General features: G+C 39.6%; 1 protein-coding gene across 1 annotated transcript in view; it reads right to left on the reverse strand.

The window, feature by feature from the left end:
* Window positions 1–25707, reverse strand: part of WIF1 (WNT inhibitory factor 1) — a 73647-nt gene that overhangs the window by 12174 nt on the left and 35766 nt on the right. The window contains exons 3-7 of the mRNA XM_079774869.1: window positions 18783–18891; window positions 6653–6793; window positions 5599–5694; window positions 4498–4593; window positions 33–128 (exon numbers count right to left, since the gene is read on the reverse strand). Of these exons, the coding sequence (XP_079630995.1) occupies window positions 33–128; window positions 4498–4593; window positions 5599–5694; window positions 6653–6793; window positions 18783–18891 (538 nt within the window). The remainder of the gene's footprint in view (window positions 1–32; window positions 129–4497; window positions 4594–5598; window positions 5695–6652; window positions 6794–18782; window positions 18892–25707) is intronic.

Here is a 25707-nt window from a genome sequence, read left to right on the forward strand (position 1 = left end):
AATAAAAGAAAATGCAGAAGGCCAATACTCACTTATTTCACACTGTTCTCCCTCTAGTCCTGGAGGGCAAATACACTTTCCAGGGTAGAAACAGGTCCCTCCATTAAAGCAGGTAGTTGAGCAGTTCGCTGTGAGAATGAATTACAGGGTGTTGCGTTAGACGGTAGGTTAAATCTAAAGAAGGGAAAACTTCACTTACAGTTAGGTGATACTTTGGAGGCATCTGCTTCTCACCCCCCACTTTTCAAACACAGGAATTGGAACCAACTGCCTGACCATATGCAGACTCCAACAACACAATGGGATACCATGCATGCTATGTAGTACCCACCCCAAGTGGTTACATCTTAGTGGAAAGAGGTACAGGGTGTAAAAAATTATTTTTTATTTTCTTATAAACATCTATACCTTTAAAAGAAAACCACTATAAATCCCCCACATTTTTTAAGAAATTAAAACATTGCTTTTTTTGTAAAACAGACGTGAAGCTATATGGATATGATAGAAATTTTGCATGATGTTTAAAGGTAAAATATAACCCTTCAAAGAAATTTGTTTGGACTACATCTTCAGCCTTCACCCTGCTCAAACCCAATTCATGTCACCTCCTCTCCAGTTAAGGTGACACTCAGTGGACCCTTTGTAAAGCTCCTCACTTATATTCTTGAGCCAGATTTGCCTTAAAAGCTGTTTGGAATAGTGAAAGGGGGAAATACAATGTCTAAAGGGAAGTAATGTCCTACTTCCACATAATGCTCCATGGAAAACATCTCCCTTCCTTTTTTAAGCTAAAGGAAGAGGAAAATGGAGAAAACTTTCAAAGTTGAAATAGGTAAAAGAAAGAGAAGCCCTAAGTATTCAGATCCAACAGAGGAGAAAGCAACTTCTTTTTTTTTTTTTTTTTTTTCAGAATAAGCACAGAGATTCATCTTATGTAAAAAGGATTTTTTTTAAACTTTTTATGGTGTTTGGAAGAAAGGATCACTGTACTCAGGAAAAGACAGCCTGCCGACCCTCATGAGGCCCCATATGCAGGGAAGTGGCAGCAGCATGAGGCAGGGATGAAGAACTTGGGTATATTATTGTGGGCGTCCAATTCACTGGGCCATCCAGGTAAAAATCGACTGTGTGGGATTCACACTAAACCCTCTCTCTGAAATTTGACTGTTCACTGGCACCTAAAATAGAGGGATGATAGAAATGGGGACGGGGGTGGGGGGGAGGGAAGGAGCAAATATCTAAAAATAGACAAGTTGGCTCATTCTAGAAAAGAGATTAAAATAAAAGCTTGGATTCTCAGATTCTCAGCAATTCCAATTATATGGCCTATTTGTTCTTGTCCTATATAAAACAGGCCAACGTTGGCTATAGATGAACAAAAGCTGAAGTAACCTTCAGAAAGGCAATCCAAAAGTCATAAGTGTGTGCTTTCTTTGTGAAAAAGAAGTCCAACTAGAATGTTCTACGAATATCTTAAATGAGAAATGTTTTTGTTTAAAATCCTAAGTATTTCTCAGCTTAAGACAATGATGTACTCATTTAGGCAAAATCAAGCCTCCTGACGTAGAGGCAGGGGCGGGTGGGGGGGCGGGGAGGGAAGGGAGCAGCAGCATTTGGGTATAGGATTCGGAATTTGGATTTAGGAGAACCAGCTCTTTGAGTTTCCCCTTTGCTACTTGGTGCTAGGATTGTTAGGGCTGGAAGTTGAGTCTGTGAGTGCATCCTGTCCCCCCACTGGTCCCAGCTTCTCCTGGGGATAGTATGATGTGAAAACATTAGGATCAGTGCCCACTTGGCCGCAGCCCTCTGGGCACTGTCCCTTATTAACATGTAGAATGCAGTGAACCTGGGAGCTTATTTGAAAGTTATAGAATATGACAAAGCTGGTCATAGAATCTGGCCTCACTCTTAGCATTTGCATAATATGTTACTGTCCTGACCAAGCTCATCTACATTTCTGCTGTGCGATCATTCTTGACCAGAAAAAGAACCGCAGACACTAAGTGACTTTCACAGGCGCAGAGCGTATGCAGGCCAATACTTAACTACTCAGTTCCTGAAGTTTGTGCCTGACGTCCCAAGAGCCAATGAAAATTACTCTTTAATGTTTCTCTCAGTATGCAGAGCTAAGGTCTAGCTCCATGCCAGTAACTAAACCATTTTTTCAGAAGCTCTATACTCCCTTTAAACAATAAAAGCATTCTTTGTTGAGGGAGTAAAACAATGTTTTTTAATGTTCCCTGGTCTCTAGTGAGACCAAATGAAATTTCAACAGACTTTCTAAAAGAATTTTAAAAATTATTTGGAATCGAACAAGGAGGAAAATTTTCACTTAAAGATAAAATATTGCCAAGTGTAAAAAGTACTGGAATATAGATATTTTCCCTCACCAGTGAGCATGTAGTGTTTGTGAACCCATACCGATAGAAAAAGCAATGCCACCGTCACGCCACTGTGCAGCCTACATCAGTAACAGCCACATGTGGGTAAGCAGGGCTCGCAGATGTTCTTGTTAAACCGGTTAATGCCTGAGTTCCTCACCCAAATCTCTGAAGGATTTGCTTTATTTCCTAATAGTTTCGATATAACATGAATTTAATTCAGCTGCAAAAAATGCCCAGTTTTGAAGTAGCCGAGCTGCTGAATGAAAAATTTAGACAAGTAAAAAAAAAACAACAACAAAGATTCACAATAAAGAATTTTACCCACTGGCTGTTAATTATTATCAGTGTCATCAGTGCTTAATTTTTATGAATACAAAATTTTAAAATTGTTTTTAACCCAATGCTCTACTTTTAAAAGATTATTTAAAAATAAAAGGTAGAGATGGTCTCACATATTATCTCAATTAGCTGTGGGGTGGGGAGATCAAGGGTCAGTGGTTAATTTCCAGTTTAGGAATGGGAAAAGCAGAACCCACAGAGAGATCGAGATATTTGCCCAGATCCAGAGTGACTCCTGGAGGAACCAGGACCCAAAACAGGTGGCCTGAGTGTCAACATGGTACAGTGGAAGACGTGAATCTGGACCAAGCCCCTCCAGCTCTGAAAACCTCATTTAACTGGGAATGTGATGGGTAACATTTTACATGGGTTGTTGGGAATAAAATCAGATAATTGTATGAAAGTACTCTGTACCAGAAAATAGCAGGCAATTTTTATTCTGACTCATGCTCTTTCCTTTAGCTTTTCTTCCTTTTATTATTTATTTTTTAAAGCTGCTCATTTCAGTCTTAATTGGTGCTAACTGCATTATCACTGAAGAGACATTGCTAAAAAATAACACTCATTTTATTTCAAACATATATTTATTTTAAAAATAGTGCTCTACTCATGCAACCATCACTTTTGACACAAGGACAAGTTCATTAAATGCATACCTTTTGCAGCATATTATTTAATCTTTTTCCATAAAAGATGTGAACTGGGCAAAATAGACAGGTATCTTGTAAAGAGTATAAATCATTCAATAATAGTTAGGACTGAGTTTGAGTTCACTTTTTAAGAGTAAACTCTGGCTGTGATGCTGCGTTATAGGAAGGAGGAACCTGATCGCTCAGGGATGTGATCTATAAACAGAGCATTGAATTGGGGGTCAGTGGACTTCTGGGTCAGGCAATTTGGAGCAGGTTGTTTCATCTCCGTCTTAAAAAACTGATTAGGACCTACCAAAACCCATGTGGCAGGGACAGGTAGTTGTTCACAGAAAGCCAGCTCCCCTCCCATACAGTTAGTTGTCTGTGGAAGACAGCTGTTCTGCCAGGGATGACATTTCTCCTGCCTGCATCTAGGGAGAACCATGGGGTTAATTCCTACCTATGGGATAGGTGTGGAACTTCTGCGGGTCACTACTGAGCCAGGTTTGTGTGTGTTTTGTTTTTAAGCAGTGCCTGCTCCAATCTTTCTCTGCTTATTGGTTGGATCCAAAGAGCTCCAAAGGCCCCAGATAGGACAACAGATGCAAGGCCCCCGAATCCCTGAGTCCACTACAAGGAGCAAAGCTGCCTTGCCCACTGACCAGGTAGGTAATTCCTGCACAGGGGCATTCTGTGGGTGAAAATAAACTTCTACTGTGTTAAGCTATACTAAAAGTTGGGGTTAAAGTTATTACAGCAGCCAGCTAAGTGATACACACTGTTATGAAGAGTGATAATATATTAAATATGTCTTTTATTAAACATTTAAAAAGTAAATATAGAGACCTGGCCAGTGTGCTAAGTGGTTAGAGCATCACCCTGGGCACCGAGGTGTCAAGAGTTTGATTCCCCATCAAGGGCAAGTACCTGGGTTGTAGGCTCGAGCCCCAGCCCTGTTGGGGCATGTGTGGGAGGGAACCAATTTGTGTGTCTCTCTCACATCCAGGTTTCTCTCTGTGTCTCTCCCCCTCCCTTCCTCCCTTCCATTCTCTCTAAAAATCAATGGGAAAAATATCCTTGGGTGAGGATTAACAACAAAAAGCAGAAAGTTCCTTGTTCTTAAAAACAACAACACTTGTTACCTTTATCACAATTGACTCCATAGAATCCAGGTGGGCAGATGCAGAAACCAGGAGTAACACAAAGCCCGCCATTCATACACCGTGGTGTGCAAAGGGCTAGTAGGGAGAGAGAGCTCTGATTAAGGCCAAGTAGGGTTTGGGGGCAGCAGCATTTTAAAAATGTCAATGCGATAACGGGTCTACATTTTCAAGTTTGGTGGTTGACTTAAAAATTGTCATTCTTAAGAGATGTAAGTTCTCTAAATTAAAATTTATTTTTGCGCTATAAATCAGACAATGTTTTTTCACATCAGACTATTTCTTTAACCATTTTCATGGAAGAGAATTTTGGAATTATTCTCTTTGAATGACTGATGAAAATTTGCCCTGGATTATTATTTCAACTAAGATATGGCCTTAAGACTGTAAATATATTTTCCTGCCCTATTTCCTTGATTTTCTAAAATAAAATCAAACAAGACAAATTCTTACTTCTTGAAAATGAAAAATATATTCAGTATTTTGGTGAAATAAACTCTTAGTATTTAAGTATATTGTGGTTAATACACATTTTCTCTTTTTTATCTCTTTTTTTCATATAACTTAATAGTGATTTCATTTAAATGGATGTACTCACTACACAAATGATATTCATCTTTTTTTATTTTTTGCCTTATAGAAACTTCATAACTCAGGTATAGACTTAATTGTGAATTAAATTACTTTTAATTGGAGAAGAAACTTTCAAATCCATCAGAATACGAGCTTTTAAAATGCAATTTAGGTAGAGTAAAAAAACCTCAAAACTTTAATAAGATAATGTCAAAGCATAGTGTATATAATTGTTAATATTTTTCAGAGTCAGGGCAAGGGAGGAGTGGCCACAAAAAATGTAGACATTGCGCCAGAGTTCTCTGACCCTGTCACCACATATTTGGATTCAACAGAAAACCATTCCTAGACGAAATAATTTCCAATAGCTCTTCTGTGGCTTTTTTAAGATTTCATCAACCCTTAATAATGTGACCAGAAAAATAATTTCGGGGGATGTGTTAAAAGTTCATGTGGGGCTCCTGTGTGACCTCCATGTCCTTAGGGAGCAAGCCAGGGAAGCGCCTTTACCTTTCTCACAGTGAGGGCCATAGAATCCATCAGGGCACTCACAGACACGCCTCTCATTACAAAACCCTCCATTTCGGCACCCTCCTGGGCATTCAGCTTCACCAAAGAGAAAGAAACAAGATTAAGTGGACACCTTTGAAATCATGTTGGGTGAACTACAGCGAGCATGAAGAGGGAGTGGTCATTTTTCCACAGTGCACCAATGATCATGATTCATTGAATAACAATACTTCTACCCCTTTCTCTCTATACCACTTGGACTTCATCAAGTCGTCTTCAAAGTAAGATTGTGTATCTCAATCTGACTTCGAACAGTAGGGGACTCATGGAAGAAGGCAAAGGAAGCCTTATTCTGCCATCATTCCCACTTATCAATCTGCTGTACCTCCTTAACTTCATGCTGAAATGGAATGAATGACTGTGCTCTCAATAGTCACTTTCAGAGGGTGGAATGACCTCTTGGTGCATCTTTACAGCACGGAAAGTTTCCAGAGCGTAAATTCTATGCTGGAAAAGTTTGTACCAGGATGGGAAAGGAGCCAGGCCTTCATGCTTAAATGGGCATCCAGAGTGTGGGGATGAGGTGCCTTTGCCTGGTGGAGATCGCTAGCATAATGGTGGCACCCTGTCCTCCATGGAAGTCAGCAGCACCAAGCTTTGGGCGGGGGAGTGGGGAGTGTTGCCTTGACAGGTGGCAGTTGCTGCTATGACTGCCAGCCTTGCTATGAGGATCCAGAATAAGAAAAGGGGGGAAGTCGTGACCATAGGTGAGATACCCCTGAGGACTCCCAAAGGTTGCACTGGATGAGGGGAAGGAGGGAGGTAGAAGGCAGGGCATTTTGAAGGAGGTATTAGAGTTCCTAAAATATGAGTGGGGTCAGGGCAGAGAAAGTCTTTCTAGGTACTGTTACTGGCCCCTGTGTGTATCACCCTCTCCTCCCATTGGTATGATTATAATTACACAAACACTTATCTACCTACCTACCTATAATTTTGACCCAAATCACACCTGGAAGCCTTATGAGCTTTCTCTTGAATCACCATCACTGATTACCTTGTTGACACGTTTTAAAGAAGATAGCATTCTGAGGCGTTTGTAGGATGGTGTTGCCTTCAGAATTCATTACAATCACATTCACTTCAAATGCTGCTACTCCGTCTTGTTTTCCAAGGCATGGGAAACCAACTTGAACAACTAAAAAAAAAGAAAGTATTGCGAAATTGTTTATCCATTCCCTTCCAGTTTCACAGAAATCCTGGTAAGAGAGACAAACAGCAAGGCAATAATGTTCACATTTCATAATTTGACATCTTTGTACCTCCACTGAAGTAGGGAGTGCATTTTGATCATCTGGACATTCTCCACAGAACTTGTACATGATGCTGGGTGGAGAAAGAATGAATTACCCTACTAAAAATATCCTTGGGGATATTTTGTTTGTAGTCTGGCTTGTACTATCCCAAAAAGATTTTCTCTGAAAAGTAAAGGTACAAATAGGCAGCATAAATTAATTAGTTGGGGAGAAATTTTGTGGGTATCTTCACCAGCTTCCATATAATCCAAAAAACAACTAAAACTCAACATTTCAGAATCCATTAAATAAATCCCTATAAGCAATACCCCACTAGTTTACTCTGTGTGCTTGAACGTGACAAAGTATCTTCTTTGGAAATATTCTGTAAATCAGACTAGACTCCAATCACTGGACTGAGTTAATGAAGTTAATATTTTCTCGGGCTATCCTATATAATAAAGAGGTAATATGCAAATTGACCATCACTCCAACACACAAGATGGCTGCCCCCATGTGGTCAAAGATGGCCACTCCCATATGGACACAAGCTGGCTGCCACAAGGTGACCAGCAGGGGAGGGCAGTTGGGGGCAACCAGGCCTGCAGAGGGGGGTAATTGGGGGCAACCAGGCTGGTGGGGGGGGGCAGTTAGGGCTGACCAGGCCGGTGTGGGGGGGGGGGCTCAGTTAGGAGCAACCAGGCCAGCAGGGGAGGGCAGTTGCGGGGGACCCAGGCCTGCAGGGGAGAGCAGTTAGGGGCAACTGGGCCTGCAGGGAGGGCAGTTAGGGGTGACCAGGCCAGCAGGGGAGGGCAGTTAGGGGTAACCAGGCCGGCAGGGGAGGGAAGTTAGGGGTGACCAGGCCAGCAGGGGAGGGCAGTTAGGGGCAATCAGGCCGGCAGAGGGGGGCAGTTAGACCAGGCAGGCAGGCATGTGAGCAATTAGGAGCCAGCGGTCCAGGATTGTGAGAGGGATGTCCCAGATTGGAGAGGGTGCAGGCTGGGCTAAGGGGACTCCCTCCCCCCGTGCAAGAATTTCATGCACCAGGCCTCTAGTTGGTTAATATTAAGAAGTGCCCATATCTTGGGGAATCTAGAAGAGAGGTTGGTGTGATTAAAATAATCTCATGATAGTCTTATTTCTAATGGTTTAGGTTCCTAAAGAGGCCACTTCTACTTTGTGAATCTAGTCATCATTTAGGGTGTGTATGTGCTGACTTAGGAACAAACGGTGCTGTAGAGAGGGCGAGAAGGCCACCAATGGTGGGAATTGGCTCAAGTCACTGGCTGAGAGACTGATCATGTAAATTTCTAAAAGCCACTTGATTATCATAACATATCTACTGGGACTGATCTAGCTGATCCATTAGACTTTAGTTCTTCCTTAGAAATAGGAAAAAATATGGCTAAGAGATATACACATGAAATTTTGCTTCACTTTGTTTTTGTATGGCAGGTAATAGCTACTGCCAAGTTTGGGAAAGGTATACCAAGCCAAGAAAAATCCTTTCCCTTTAGAGTTTTCATAAGCCTTTCCCTTAGGTTTATAAGAAAAAATGAGCTGGAAATTGGTCTGCTCTTTTCCATACGGCACTGCACACAAGCTGGTTGTACAATCTTCTTAACGTGCTTTGGCAACCAACACTCCTCGCAAGGTTTTGGCATTGTCAGTGTTCATTACTGTGCCAATTTCAAAATAACATGGATTTCCAGTTCTCCTGAACCTTAAGATGCTAGCATTGCAAATAATCAATTATGTGATGAAAAGGATATACAGATATTTCAACAGAAATAAAGAGAGAAAAAGCTAAAGGTGTGCCTGAAGTTCCAAAGTAAAATTGTCCCCACTGAAAGCCTTGGTTTCATAGAAACATGAACAGACTGTTAACCTCAGAGGGAAGGTGGGTGGGAAGAGGTCAACCAATGAACTTGTATGCATATATGCATAACCTGTGGACACAGACAATATGGTGGTGAGGGCGAGGGCGGGGGAGGCGGAAGCAGGCTGGAAGAGGTTAATGGGGAGAAAAGGAGGACTATGTAATACTTTCAACAATAAAGATAGGAAGGAGGGAAGGGAGGGGGGAGGGAGGGAGGGAGGGAGGAAGGGAAGCCTTGGTTTAATGAAATCTTATATATGAAAACGCCAGTTTACACAACACAAAAATCCATTGTGGGTATTTCCACTTCAGAGGGAAGCAAAGGAGCTTATGAAGGATTTCTTTCACCTGTTAACTCTGTTATAATTTTCACTTTGTTCAATTATAAACTTTTATTTATCTTTCTCATGAATATTTTGGCTTGCTTATTATTATTATTAATTAAATTTATTGGGATAACATTGGCTAATAAAGTTACATAGGTTTCAAGTGTACCCTTCTATAATACATCATTTGTATAGTACATTGTGTACCCACCACCAAAGTCAAATCTTCCATCACCATCGACTAGCTTTAGCTCAGCAGATCCTTTGAGTCAAGTCTATTCTCATGAATCCTCAGCATGAATAGGTAGGCCAATAATTGCCTCACGGTAAAAAAAAAAGGGGGGGGGGTGGAAGAACCTGAAAGGATACTTAAAGATAGAACTTTTAAAAATTATTGTCTTTCTTTTCACCAAGCAACCTACAGGGCTGCTTCAAGATAGAACTTTTAGAATCTTCCTCACCAAATGTCATTATCCACACTATTATGTTCCGGGTGTATCTTTTTCCTGGACCTTATTCAGCCTCCACTTTGTAGCCCTCCCAATTCTTTCAAAGAGGCTTTCAAGTTTTATTTTAGCTTTCAGAATATTGGTATGCAAGAGATGTTTGTAAGTAAATGCTTCGTTTCTGTTTATCAGCATTGTTAAGAACTGCTAGTTTGTCCATATTTTCAGATGTGCTAAAAGTAAACCATTTTCAAATCTGGTTAAGGTATGATTGCATGTTCACACGCTCCCATCATCTGAGGGTGCTTCTAGAAGGTTTGGAGTGCTCGCGTGAAAGTGTGTGGTTTGCTAACCTGGCTTCTAAGTCCGTCAAAGTGAAGAGATGCACAGAGAGCTCCGGCCTGGGGTTCTAAAACATATGGCTCTGAATCATCCCAGGGGAGAAAAACCAGGATGTAAAATCCAATAGAAACTTCAAGGAGGAAAACACCATAACTAACTTTCTTTAGGGTTTTCAAGATGAATTTTCCCTCTAAATGGTTAAATACAGGTTTGAGTCAAAATACATACCAATTCATTGAACAGATGAAGCTTTACTGAGTAATTACTATGTGCCAGTCACTGTTCTAAACACTGAGGATACTTTAGTGGGAAAGACAAATGAAAACCCCTGCTCTTTTCGGTGATTATGTTTCAGTGATTTATTTTGAAGACATTTTGTGATAGTAAAATATTTTAATCATTTAAAAAATCTAGAAAAATCTCCATTCATTCATAGACACTTAGGTTTCTATGGCTTGGCTATTGTAAATAATGCTACTATAAACATGTGGTTGTAGATATCTTTTTGAGTTAATGTTTTCATTTCCTTTGGGTATTTCCTAGAAGTCAAATTGCTGGATCCTATAGTATTTTATTTTTTTATTTTTGAGGAACCTCCATACTGTTTTTGCCTAGTAGCTGTACCAAATTACATTCCCACCAACAGGGCAGAAATGAGCCCTTTCTCCACATCCATGCCATCATTTGTTGTCTCTTGTCTTTCAATAATAGCCATTCTAACAGGCATGAGGTGATGTCTCGTGGTTTTTTTTTTTATCTTTATTGTTGAAAGTACTAGTATTACAGATGTCCCCCTCTTTTTCCACCTTGACTCTCTCTACCCAGCACCTACCCCTCCCAGGCTTTCACCACACTATTGCATATATGCATGTAAGTTCCCTGGTTAATCTCTCCCCACCCCTGCCTTCCTTCTGAGATTTGTGAGTCTGTACCATGCTTCTATGTCTCTGGATCTATTTTGTTCATCAGTTTATTTGGTTTATAAAATTCCACATATGAGTGAGATCATGTGAGACTTCTCTTCCTCTGACTGGGTTATTTTGCTTTCATTGTGGTTTTAATTTGCATTCACCTAATGACTCATAATGTTGAGCATCTTTTCATGTACCTGTTGGCCTTTCATATATCTTCTTTGGAGAAATGTCTACTCAGGTTCTTGGCATTTTTAAATTATTTTCTTTCTGCTATTGAATTGTATGAGTTCTTTATATATTTTGGATATTAAACCTTATCAGGTATATGGTTTGCCAATACTTATTCCTATGCCATAGGTTTTCTTTTCACTTTGTTGATTGTTTCCTTTGCTATGCAGAAGCTTTTTAGTTTGATGTAGTCCCACTTATTTATTGTTTATATTTTTGCTTGTGTTTTAGGTGTCATATCCAAAAAGTTACTACCAAGACCTATGTCAAGGAGCTTTATGCCTTTGTTTTCTTCTAGGAGTTTCATGGTTTTAGGTTGTACATTTAAGTCTTTAATCCATTTTGAGTTCCTTTTTGTGAGTGGTGGATATGTTAGCCTTATCTCAGCAAATGACTCTACCCACAGTGCCCTGACTGCACACCCACCTGCTGCGTGGAGTGCTCTTTCTCCTCTTTTCTGTCCTTCCACTCACCTTTCAAGATGCAAATTAAACTGCACCTGCTCTCTGTAGCCTTTCCAAACACCCCCTGCCTATGTCATTTCACTTACCTACTTCACAAACACCTCTCTCCATGATTGCATGATTTAGTTATGCGGCATGATAACTATTAAATCATGACATCATGATTTAGTTATGATTCTGCATCCTTTGCTAGATCTGAGATTTTCAAAGGCAAGGACCATATCTTATTTGTGATCTAACCATCAAGTATTTGTCTGTCACAACCTAGGCACTGACAGACACAAAGATATACCTCATGGGAGACACACCAATATACCTTTATACACACAGGCATACACTTGCACATATACACATGCACACTCACACTACACAGAAAGAGACAAGAATTCACCATAGACAGTGGGAGATATAGGTGAAAGAATATTAACAACGTGCACCCTGAAAAACACATGTACAAAGAGTAAGAGACATTGAAAGCAGAAAAAGCATAGTCTCCACTTCCAAAGAACAGTAGAAATGTGAAAATTACGTTGTGCTTTTACAACAATAATGAATAGAGAGCCATTTTTACCAAAAGCTAGATGAAATTAGACCAGATGCTGTAAAATCCAATGTGGTCTAGGTTGTATAATTGAAACTGAGGTAAATTAAAACAACTCAGAAAAACTAAAGCAGATTGAACATAACTCACATGGCGTTCAAGTACACACTGATGCGCGATTGATTGCATATAAACAACCTCTTCTACAGAAGTAAACAACAAATGTGTTCTGATGAAATACCTCTTCCACACTGAGATGAGCATGGTGCTCATGCAGCCTCAGCCTCCAGTCACCGGAGCCACTGCCCTCACAAGGGAGAAGGTGAGAAAGGGGGGAGAGAGCTCATTCTCAGCACTACGTGATTATACGCTGCTCCGGGATTATAAACCATCCACACAAACAGTCCTCAGTGCTCGGAGCTGTGCTGACAGCCATTCGTTCCCTCAGCAAATACTGAGCACCTCCTCTGGACTTCACTTTCTGCTAAGGACTGGGGCACCAAGAAGATGGTCCTCCCAGCCTCAGCACCTGTTTAAAAGTTTCTAGACATTGGATTCCTGAAAGTCTTGATTGAGAAACACCACTGCTCTCTTGGTTTCCTGGTATGACACAGACGGAGTGTTCAAAGAGGCAAAGCCTGGGCTTTATGGAAACTTTATGTTTTTTGTTATCCAACTCCGTTATTTTACGGAACCACCCTGCAGTTTGTATTTCCTGTTTTTGATCCCTGCAGATGCCAGAGGCAGGCACTTCATAACTGTTAAAGATCAAGAGTTTTCTTTTTCAATGGGTAGGCATATAAGGAATCAGTGGGATAAAAGAATGGCTTAGCAGCTTGGGGGTATAAAATAGGCCAGTAGAATAATGAACACTACCTGAATGCTTAGTAGCAAAGACACACTGATTTGGTTACTTTTTAATAATTCAAGGTACCCTCACTGCTCCTACTGTGGGGACTGAGCTAATGAGGCTAATGAATAACTGCCCTGCAATGGACTGAAATTCCCATAAACTTCTTGCACCTGCATTTTTTGCAAACAAATCCTACATCTGCCTCCAAAACCTATTGTGTGGGGGAGTTGTACATGCAAAGTGTGTGTGGGGGTGTGTGGGTGTGTGAGTGTGTGTGTGTGTGCACAAATCACCTGGTCCTAGAAGGCTTGTTCTTTTTCAAGTCTCCTTGCCCAAAGCATCATCCATTTTTCCCCCTCTAAATTTTATTACGTATAAAGATTCTAAATTATTAGAACATGATGTTGTATCTAAACATGATCTATTAAAATCGTCTCACATCATATGTTCAAATTCTTATTGTTTCAATATCCTAAGAAGCAGAATTTCAGTAAGCTTTTTTTACTACAAAAAGTGAATAAAGCTGGGACGATTTAAGATTCAAGCATTAAATTATAAATTCAAAAAATTAAGACTTATTGGAATTGAGCAGGTATAACTGTGTAATTAATGTAATTATGCATTTTAGGCCTAGCTGGCGTAGCTCAGTGGTTGAGCATTGACCCATGAACCAGGAGGTCATGGTTTAATTCCCAGGGCACATGCCTGGGTTGCAGGCTCCATCCCCAGTTGGGGGCATGCAGGAAGCAACTGATCAATGATTATCATCATTGATGTTTCCATCTCTCTACCCCTCTCTGAAATCAATAAAAATAAATTTTAAAAAATAAAAAAATAACATGATATGAGACACGTGACATGGTCATATTCCAGAACTTGGTGACCAGAGGGTCTTCTGTGTCTCCATGATATAGTAAAGCCCCAGAAATGCCATTTGAGTGGAATTAGGATATCCCTGTCTCTGGGATGGGATATCCCTGTCCCTACAGCCTCATATCACAGGCTAATGAATCTCCAGAACCCAAGGCCTCATTCATTCAGATGGGCTTTCGAGAACCTCAAGCCCATTAGATTGGAAGCAGATCCTCTGGGTGGGCTGCTAGTCACACTGCAGCACTGGGATGACCCAAGAGAAACACAAATTCACTCTTCCTGTCTACACTCACACTGGCACTATGCCAGGAAATTAGGAAGGCTCTGTGCTCATTCAGTCCCCAGCTCTTATGCTGGGATATGGCAGTACTGAGCCATTGGAAATAGTAGATAACTGTAAACTGATTTCCTGATTATATAATAGATTTAAATTAGTTCCTAATGAGATCTTCATTTGACATCTGACAAAATTAACATCTCTCTAGAAGAAGATTAATTAAAAGAAAGAGGTTATATTACCAATTATTTAAAAAATATTATAAAACTACAAATAATACCATATTAGAACAAACAGTATGCTCTAAAACAACCCCTATGTATAAAAGAAGTTAATCCTATATAATAAATAGGTGATATGCAAGTTGACCATCACACCCTCACAAGATGGCTGCCTATGACCAGCAGGAGGGTTAGTGAGGGACGACCAAACGATTGAACAAGCAGGCTGCGTGGGGCGACCAGGCTGGCAGGGGGGTTAGTGAGGAACAACCAAACGACTGAACAGTCTGCATGGGGCGACCATGTCGGCAGGGGGGTTAGTGAGGGATGACCAAATGACTGAACAGCAGGCTGCGTGGGGCGACCAGGACGGCGGGAGGGCCGTGAGGGGCAACCAGGCCGGTAGGGGGGTAGTTGGGGGTGACCAGGCCAGCAGGGAGGCAGTTGGAGGCAACCAGGCCAGTGGGGGGGGGGGCAGTTAGGGGCAATCAGGCTGGCAGAGGGGGGCAGTTGGGGGTGACCAGGCCAGCAGGGGGGGCAGTTAGGGGCAACCAGGCTGGTGGGGGGGTGCAGTTGGGGCAACCAGGCCAGCAGCAGGGGACAGTTAGGGGTGATCAGGCCAGCACGCAGAGGCAATGAGGGGCGATCAGGCTGGCGGGGAGGGGCAGTGAGGGGCGACTACATCAGAAGGGGGGAGGGGGGCATTTGAGGGCAACCAGGCAGGCAGGCAGGTGAGCAATTAGGAGCCAGCAGTCGGACATCCCCCAAGGGGTCCCAGATTGGAGAGGGTGCAGGCTGGGCTGAGGGGACCCCCCCCATGCATGAATTCCGTGCACTGGGCCTCTAGTATGAAATAAAGAGCATATCATGAATTGATTCAACATCTCAAATTGGTAAAGTTGACGACTCAGAAAAATAATTCAGGTGACAGCCTTACCATTTGCCAAAATAAATTTATATAAAACATTAGAAGCATCTCTAAGTTATCACTTACCTGCTCTTTAGAAGAGGAATTAATTTCCAAGCATAAAAGTAATTTTAAAAATCACAAAGAAAAGGTAGGTTTGACCACATAGAGTTTTAAAGACCCTGCAAACTCCACCTCCCTCAAAAAATATAAAAAATATATATTAAATAAGAATTACGCTAATTTGAAAGAATATACACACCCTACTATGTTCATTGTAGTGTTATTTACAATAGCCACGCTATGGAAGGAATCCAAGTGTCCATCAGTAAATGAATGGATAAAAAAAGCTGTGGTACACATTTACACAATGGGATACTACTCAGCCATTAAAAAAAGAAGGATCTCTTTATGACAGCAGAGGAAACTGGAGATGATTATGCTAAGTGAAATAAGCCAGTCAGAGAAAGACAAGTGCCATATGATCTCATGTGGAATCAAATGAACAAAATAAACAGCCTGGCCAGTGTTGCTCAGTGGTTGAGTGTCAATCTATGAACCAAGAGGTCACAGTTCAATTCCAGGCCAGGGCACATGCCCGGGTTGCAGGCTTGATCCCCAGTGCAGCCAATCAATGATTCTCTCTCATTATTGATGTTTCTATCTCTCTCCCTCTCCCTTCCTCTCTGAAATCAATAAAAAATGTATTTAAACAAACTAACAAACAAAATAGAGACAGATTTATAGATAGAGAACAGACTGACAGGTGTCATAGGGGAGGGGCATGGTGAAAAAAGGTGAAGGGATTAAGAAAAAAACCCTCATAGACAAAGATAACAGTATGGTGATTACCAGAGGGAAAAGGGGAGATAAATGGTGATGAAAGGAGACATGATTTGAGTTGGTGAACACACAATACAATATACAGATGATGTATTGTAGAATTGTACACCTGAAACCTATATAATTTTATTAACCAATGTCACTCCAATCAATACATTCAGTAAAAAAGAAAAGAATTGCATTAAAGGGTAAATACATTTAGCATATAGGGAGCTTTGCAAATCAATAAGAACACTATTATTTCAGTGTAAAAATGAGGATGGTACACAGACATTTTACATTGTCTAATAGATAAAAGTAAATGTTCTACCTCAATAGAAATTTTAAAAAGTTAAATTAAAAGAACACTGAGAAACCACTTTTCACTTTTTAAAGTCAGCCAAGCAGTTAAGATGATTAATAACCCATGTTGAGAGGTTACACACAGTAAGCCAGGCACTCTCCCACGCTGCTAGCCAGGGTACAAATGGGGGCAATCTTGGTGGCAAGTAATTGCATTTTGACAATTTGGTCTAAGAGTCTTTTAAAAAGTGCATAGTTCATATCCTTTGACATAATAATTCGACTTCTAAGAATCTATTTTACCAAAATAATGAGATGAGCACCAAGATTTTGACACACACATTAATCAACAAGTATTTTCTGAATGCCCGCTCTGTGCTGGGCCCTGTGTTGGCAATTGCAGTGAATAAAACACAGAACTCCTGCCCAGTGACTGCTACTTAAAAAGGATGTGTATTGTGATATTTCTAGATTCAGACCCTGATAACAATCTAAGTAGCACACAATAAAGGAATGAGTAAATAAATCATGTCAGGTTCATAAAATGGAATATTATAAGGGCATTAAAAACAACTTTTGGAAAAATCTATGAAACAGGAAAATGCTTATGTTAAAATGTTAAAAGAAAAAAAAGTATTGATGCAAAACCAAAGTTATATAATTTTACCACAACTATGAAAAATATGCTCATAGAAAAAAGACTGGAAGAAAATATTTGAACATGTTAACATAAGTGATCTGTATTTTTCTAAAAGTCATAAAACCTGGGCTCTAGTCTCAGCTTCATTGCTTATTACCAATATATGACTTTGAGAAAGTCAATTAAACCTCATAAACCTTCATTTTCTAATTTGTAAAATGGAGCTGTGATTCTGGCCTTGACTGCCTCCCAGAACTCAAATTAGATAATGCATGAATGGGTACTTTGCAAACTAAAAGCTCTAACTAAATATCACATACTTTTATTTTCTTAGCAAAGAAGAATGATTAGATCTGAAAGACTAAACCCCTTTCTTCCCCTTTTTTCATATGGAAAATTCCTATTTAATACAGTAGTCCACCCTTACCTGTGAGGGAGATGTTCCAAGACCCCCAGTGGATGCCTGAAACCACAGACAGTACCAAACCCTATACTGTTTTTCACTACACATACATACCTATGATAAAGTTTAATTTATGAATTAGGCACAGTAAGAGGTTAACAATAAGAAATATAATACAATAGAACAATTCTAATAATACTAGCGGCCTGGTGTACCAATTCATGCACCAGTGGGGTCCCTCGGCCTGGCCTGCAGGATCGGGCCAAAACTGGCTCTTCAACATCCCCTGAGGGTTCCCAGATTGCGAGAGGGTGCAGGCCAGTCCAAGGGACTCCACCAGCGCACGATTGGGGCCGGGGAGGGACACAGGAGGTTGGCCAGCTGGGGCTGGACCGCAGGAGGCTTCAGGGCATGTCCGGCCCGTCTTGCTCAGTCCCGAGCGGCTGGACCCCAGCAGCAAGCTAACCTACTAGTCAGAGCATCTGCCCCTTGGTGGTCAGTGCAAGTTAGAGCGAGCAGTTGAGCAGCCTTAACATATCATTAGCATATTACGCTTTGATTGGTTGAACAGCCTACTGGATGACTGGACACTGAGCATATTGGGGTTTTATTATATAGGATACTGCAATAAGCGTTATGTAAATGTGGTCTCTCTGAAAAATAACTTACTGTACTATATTCACCTTTTCACTTAAAGGAAGCACTTTGGTGTCTCTTTGGCATATTCAAATTGCCAGCATCACTATTATTTTGCTTTGGGGCCCTTATTGAGTAACATAAGGGTTACTTAAACACAAGCCCTGTGATAGTCTGATACCTGAGATGGGTGGGTAGCATATTCAGCATGGATGTGCTGGACAAAAGGATAATTCACGTTGTGGGCTGGACAGAGGGGTGGCGTGAGTTTCATCACACTACTCAGAACAGTGCACGATTTAAAATTTATAAATTGTTTATTTCTGGAATTTTCCATTTAGTATTTTTGGAGCACAATTATCCAAGGGCAACTGAAACCACAGAGAGTGAAACTGCAGATAAGGGGGGAACTACTGTACAATGCTCACTTTGCAGTTTTTCTTCATTTACCCCATTGGCCCCCAGTCACTCACTTTCCATCTTTGCCACATTTCTGTGCATTACGATAATCCACACTCACTGGCCAGATATATCTCACCTGGCAACTTTCTTATTTTTAATCTGGAAATATATGAGCTGGGACTACCTAACGTTTTTTAGGAATTTATAAAACTGCCATTTCTTCACTTCCATCCTTATTTTTTGCCCAAAGGATATACTAGTAAAGACATAACAACTGAGCTGCCCTAAAATCAAGTAATCTCTTCAGGAAAATATTCCATAATCCCTCTAATGGGTGGTATCTGTCTCTTAAATATTATTCCCGTCATCATTACATTTTAAGGGTAAACCTTTCTCTGAGGCAAAGACCACCCACCTGAGGCCTTGTGAGGCACTGTTCCCAGCAGAGGGACATTGACAGTTGGATCTGCCATGATGCCTTTATCCAGAGAGCGCAAGGACAGGAATTCATAGAAGTATTCTGCCTACAAAAAAAGGCATGACAGTCAGCACCATGGAAACCACAGAGAGTGAGAAGGCATTTCTCAACTCATCCCTTTGAGGGAGAGTGACATTTTCACTACAGGACCTCTGGAACACATAACCACTTAAAATTGTGTATCATGAATTACTTCTCCCAGCTACACTTCCCTTACACTTTACTGATAATGTTTATCACTTAACATTTTGTTCCAAAACGTATTTTAGTTGGTTTTATGAACAGATTGAGTGCTGGATGCACTAATATTTAATAACTTTGGATTATTTATATTGCCAGGTACAATAATAACAACTAGCGACAATGATACAACAAACGTCCATGTATGCATACCATGTGCCAAGACTTATTCTAAACATTTGTATTAACAGTACATATAACAATGGAAAAGAATTGCATGGATGAAGTGCAAACACTCTGGGGAAAAAAGTATTTCAGTGGCTATATTGTTTCCAATACCCTCTAATAAGTTATCATTTGCTGCTCCATAATTATATATACTCTAGCTTTATCACATTCTAAATTAAATCTATGTTTATATGGCTGGTATATTTAAAATTACAATTATAAAAACAATTTCAATAAGTTTTAAAAACTATTTAATGGGGTGACATTTATTAATAAGATTATATAAGTTTCAAGTGTATGATTCTATAAATACATCATCTGTATATTACTTATGTGCTCACCACCCAAAGTGACCATATATCTGACCCCCTTAACCTTCTTCACCCTCCCCTCAGCCCCCTTCCCCTCTGGTAACCTTCATACTGTTGTCTGTGTATATGAACTTTTTGTTTTGTCTGTTCATTTGTTGCTTTCTGTTTTATATCCCACATGAGTGAAATCATATGGCTCTTATCCTTTTCCATCTGACTTATTTCGCTTAGCATGATATTCTCAAGAGGAATCCATATTGTTGCAAATGGAAGTATTTCATTTTTTCTTATGGCTGAGTAGTATTCCAGTGTATATTTGTACCCAGTAATTTATAAAAATCATTTTATGTGTTAATAAGAAAAGGGATGAAAAATTAGATAGAGATTAAAACAATGATAGTGTAGGATAAATAACTTTTTTCCTTCTCTCTTTCAAATTTTTTACATGTAGTTCCATACATTTTATAGTGAAATAAATACATTTATTTAAAAGCAAACATTAATCATGTACCCATCTGATCATCGATGGAATATTCTTCTTGGACTCCTATTTAGTGTGGCTGTGCTCACATAACAATCTCATTTAAAACTCTTGCATGTCTCCTTGAAAGTGTGCTTCAAGAAAACAATACTCACTTAAAAAAATATTTATTGTTGAAAGTATTTACATATGTCCCCTTTCTCCCCCCATTGACCCCTTCTAGCCTGCCCCCACCCTTCACTCACTATTAAAGTAGCTTCTGAATGTCTATTCCAGAAACTGTTGATGATGTTCAAAGAATGTGGAACTGAAAGAATTTCACTCAGAGTCCAGAAGAGCAGCGATTTTCAACCTTTCTCATATCATAGCACATAAACTACTAAAATTCTGCGGCACACCAAAAAATATATTTTTTGCCAACCTGGCAAAAAAAGGGTATAATTTTAATTTATTCACACCAGACAGCTATTGTTGTGCTGGCTGTTGTCATCTTTTTATATGACATAAATAAAATGGTATCATAAATTACATCTCCCAGCTACACTTCCCTTTACACTTTACTGATAATGTTTGGGGTCAAAGAAAACCTAACTTCTATACCAAAGAGAACAGAGCCAGCCTTAAAGTTTGGGAACAAGTTTCACAAATTCTAGGAAAAAGAGGTCAGTGCCTCTGACTAAATAGATGCTGCATGGTTTAAAAATTCTTTCAGCACACCAGTGTGATGTGGCACACCGGCTGAACATCACTGCATAGAGCATTTGGGTCTCCTGTTGTAGCTTTTGAGAATGGCCACATTAAGGAGGCTGAGAAGCATGGAATCCACTGTATTCAATATCAGGGAGTTGGCATGACCATTCAACATGATGCATTTAGGCTTGATGGACTTCTCTGGACAGCCAATACTCTGATCTTATCAACAACAAATTTCACACTACAGAGGCTTTAGGGTGATTTCTTTGAGAATCAGTCTATGTTACGGTTTTTCTCCTGCAGTTCTAAGACTGTATCACAGGTCAAGAACTGATTCAAACAATTTCTTACTTGGATCTTATCAGCAAAGGCATTTGCCAGAGTCAACATTTTTGTTTGTTTGTCTCTCTTGTAGAAGATGATAGTGTTTCATAATCTCTGAAATATATAATTTTCTTTATACTTAGCATATTTTTTAAAAAGTGGTTTGCTTGTGTATTGTTTTCATTGCCTTATTAAGAATTCCAACTTGAAAACCACTTAGAGATTGACTAACCCTTTGTCTCTGATTTTGACACTGATTTCTTTTAAAGTTTCACTTTGTCATTATAAAGAGATCTACCAAAACCACCAATACCATATAAATATTTCCATAGACAATCATCACCATGAGGCAGAGATGAAATATATTACTCATTTAACTTAAATTTTAAATATTTCCCTCAATGTTACAGAAAATAGTTGATGAAATAAGCAATAGATTTGTAATGTCATATTCTAACTTCTAGACAGGACTCTCTGTTTTCACTTTGTTTATAATATAATAAATATTCTTAGTCCCAAACCTCTTCACTGGAAAAACTATTTGGGGGTCAAAGAAAACCTAACTTCTATGCCAAAGAGAACAGAGAGCCAGCCTTAAAGTTTGGGAACAAGTTTCACAAATTGTAGATTTACTACTTAGATAAAAGGAAGTCAGAGCAGGAACTGTAATAGGGAGGTGGCATATTGGAGAGCATGCAAACCTCTATTAGGAAAAAGTACATTTTGTTTCATTAAATGACACTGGTGGAAACTCAGGTAGAGGCATGGAGAGTGCTTATTTGGGAAACACATGAAAGATTGCCTTGTATTCAAACAAAGAATGGGCCTATTCAGGAGAATAATTCACTTCTAAATTAAATTGCTGAAAAATCATGCTGGCCTGGTTTGCATGCAGTAAATTTTCTTTTCATGAAGAAGTATAAAAGACACACAAACTTTATCAAGAGAGGAGTGCTGGAGGCCATTTAACTTGCTCCTAAGAGACTTGGCTGAATATTGGGGTTGTTCCTTTCAGAAGTGATGAAGATATCATTTAAACAGCAACATGGGACAACTCATACGGCCTTCATTCTGGCGCGCTTTCTTTGGGTAGACAAAGAGAACAGAGAATTGCATTAACCATTGGGAGGAATGGAGAAAACCCAGTATTTCTTTTCCACCTTTGAAGTTCTGGGTTTATGGTGTATATTTAATCTAATAAGCACAATAATTGCAGGATCCTCCGAGTTAAGAATCAAAGGTTCTTCATAAAACCATGAAGGCTCTCAAAGAGGCGCTCAAACCTCTTTTAATTTCATATATCCTGATGCTGAGCTAAGTGCTCATGGGAAAACACCAAAACAATTTGTCCCAAATAAACTTTTTGTCCCCCAAAAAAACATTTGTCCCAAAGAAACTTTCAGGTGGTTTAGAGATACAAAACATAGAGATGCCTTAAGGTTTAAAACTTTAGAACTAATTTTTGTTGAGTCACTATTCATTTCATTCTCACAGCAGCCTACTATTTTTTATAGCATAGATGTATGTCCAGATTAGCAGCACAGGGAGTTAGAGAATTATTAAAGGGTTATGGAATAGCTCCTACAATGTGTGTGAAAGGCAAGAAGAAATCTACCGAAATGATGAAGAGAGGAAAATAGTTCAATGTGAAAGTCTCAAACGTATAAGCATGCCCAATGCTTAAAATAACCTGACGCCTGAATGTCTAGACCAGAAATTTTCAGATCTCACATTCTCCCTCGGCATTCTTCTTGTCACCTCTCTGTAAAATTTCATCCTTCAAACTCAAAACTCATTCTCCTTGGATTCTGTGACACTCTGCTGACTCTCCTCCCAGGTCCCAAGTTTCCGACATTTCCTCATTAACTCTCCACCTCTCAGCACTTGATCACAAAAAATCGCTAAGACTTGGGCCTCAGCTCTTCTCTCTTTATATTCTGTCATAAAATTCATGCACTCTCACAAATGGAACTATTTCCTTTCGGGCAATGATGCTCGATGTGAACCATTGGCACTGCCTCATGGCCATGCTTGCCGCGTGGAGTCTAATTATTGTCATCCCAAACCAGCTTCCCCTCCTGATTTCTTTATGTTTGTCAAGAGTATTATCATTTTTCCTATCACAAAGGTACTGAACCTCAGACTTGTCATTGTTTCTTGCCTCTACCTCATCTCCCGATAGCCAGACATCAAAATCTTATCCTTTTTCATTATCTGTCTTTTGATTCTGTCCCTTCCTTTCATTCCCACTGCTTCCATCTTAACCCAGCCTTTATTTCTTCACTGGCATTATCATAACATTTTCTGAAATATCTATCTTGCTTTCCTCTTTAACATATCTGCCATAATATAAACCAATATATCTAATTAAAACATAACTTTTGCCATGTCATAATCCTTTCCTGTCTCCCTTATCTCCAAGATAAGGCCTTTGGCCTAAGTGTCCTCTAAATTTTATTTATTTTTTTACTTTAATTTATCAATTACAGTTTACTTTCAATATTATTTTGTATTGGTTTCAGGTGTGCAGCATAGTGGTTAGAGACAATCATTATTGTTTTTTCCGATATTTCCAGTACCCACCTGGCACCATACATGGTTATTACAATATTATTGACTATATTCCCTAAGCTGTATTTTACATCCCTGTGACCATTTGTAACTACCAATCTGTACTTCTCAATTTCTTCACCTCTTTCACCCAGTTCCCCATCTCCTCTCCCCTCTGGCAACCACAAGTCCACTCTCAGTGTCTGAGTCTGTTTCAATTGCATTTGTTTGCTTATTTTGTTCTTTAGATTACTACTCTCCAACAGGGGTCTTCTGCAACTCACCTGGCCTGCTCTGACTATAACATAGCCATGTTCTCTATCCTAGTGTTTTCATCTGTACTGACCGGTGATAGGACTTAAATCAGCTCAGCCTTTAAACATATACCACCATGCATTATTATTAAACGTTTCACAGGTATAGGTCATGTATCATCATATACATTTTGAATTATTTGTGGTTAAGGATGAAGCTGCATTTTTTTCCCAACATTCTATAGGCAGTCATGCAGCATTGTGCACAAGCAAGGTATTTAATAAGTATCTGCTGGATGAATGAATGATCTACTGAGAAGCATCCAGATGCATAAGCCAGGGCATCCCTGAACACATTGTTGTGATGAAATGGCATTAGCCTCTGGTTCCACTGACAAACAGCAGCTTTTCTGTTCTGGCAATTGCTAAATTACTTTTATGGGTCAAAAGATTATCTTTTTACATATATATTGAACTTATTGGGATGATATTGGTTAGAAACCATACAGGTTTCAAGTGTACAACTCTATAACACATCATCTGAATGCTTCATCATGTGTTCACCACCCTAAGTCAAGTCTCTTTCTGTCACCATTTATTCACCCTTTACCCTCTTTCACCTCCCCCAGCCCCTTTCCCTCTGGTAATCACCATACTGTTGTCTGTATCTATGTGTTTTTTTTTATTAATCCCTTCATCTTTTTCACCCAGTCCCCCTAAACCACCTCCTTTCTGACAGCTGTCAGTCTATTCTATGTATCTATGGTTCTATTTTATTTGTTAGCTTATTTTGTTCATTAGATTCCACATGTAAGTAAAGTCATATGGTATTTGTCTTTCTCTGACTGGCTTATTTCACTTAGCATAATACCCTCCAGGTGCCTCCATGTTGTAACAAAAGGTAAGATTTCCTTCTTTTTTATAGCCTGGTAGTATTCCATTGTGTAAATGTGCCACAGCTTTTTTTATCCACTCGTCTACTGATGGGCACTTGGGTCCAGATCTTGGCTATTGTAAATAATGCTGCAACGAAGAACATAGGGGTTCATATATTCTTTCTGATTGGTGTTTTGGGATTCTTAGGATACATTCCCAGAAGTGGAATTGCTGGGTCATAAGGCAACTAGTTCCATCTCTTTTACTTTGCTGTATGGCTAGTCACCACAGCATACATAGAGAACATTTTTGAAAAAAATAGCAATCGAAGGAACATTGACATTTGATATCCAGCCAATCTGTGTGTAGTTTATAATTGTTTTATACTTGTTATGGGACAAAACCTAGGCAATGGGGCCCCCAGAAAGAATGTGAGCAGATAGTGCAAACAAGGCCCAGTTCTGAAACATGACTTTGTCCAATGCTCTTCATTACCCATGAGTCTCCTTCCAAAAGTTACATATATTGTGATTTATGTAATTGATTTAATTTTAAAAGTTTATGTTTTGTAAAACTGTATAAGTTTTGCCTTCTCTAAATTATAATATTTAATTACAACATCACGCGGAAACTGAAATATCAATGATAACTTTTTTCCTGACTTCTTTGAAACTGGCTCTAAGAAGAACTTGTTTCAGAAACAAAAAGGAACAGTCCCTTCTCTTGCAGAGTAGTTAATCTTTTCACTGGTCTTGGCTTAAATTGACATTTAAATGAACATTGCTTAAAGAGAGAATCTCAATCTGTCCTAGTAATCATCTTTATACACATTAGACCAGTCAGAGGGCTGGGTGGAGGGAGTAAAGTTATTGGAATATAATGGTAATGTTAAAACTTAAAGTCCAAGTAAACACATCCAGGATGAGAGTTTTGTAAACTAAAACTGGCAGGAGATCACACAGTTT

The sequence above is a fragment of the Cnephaeus nilssonii genome (assembly GCF_951640355.1).
Source record: "Cnephaeus nilssonii genome assembly, chromosome: 6".
NCBI lineage: Eukaryota > Metazoa > Chordata > Mammalia > Chiroptera > Vespertilionidae > Cnephaeus > Cnephaeus nilssonii.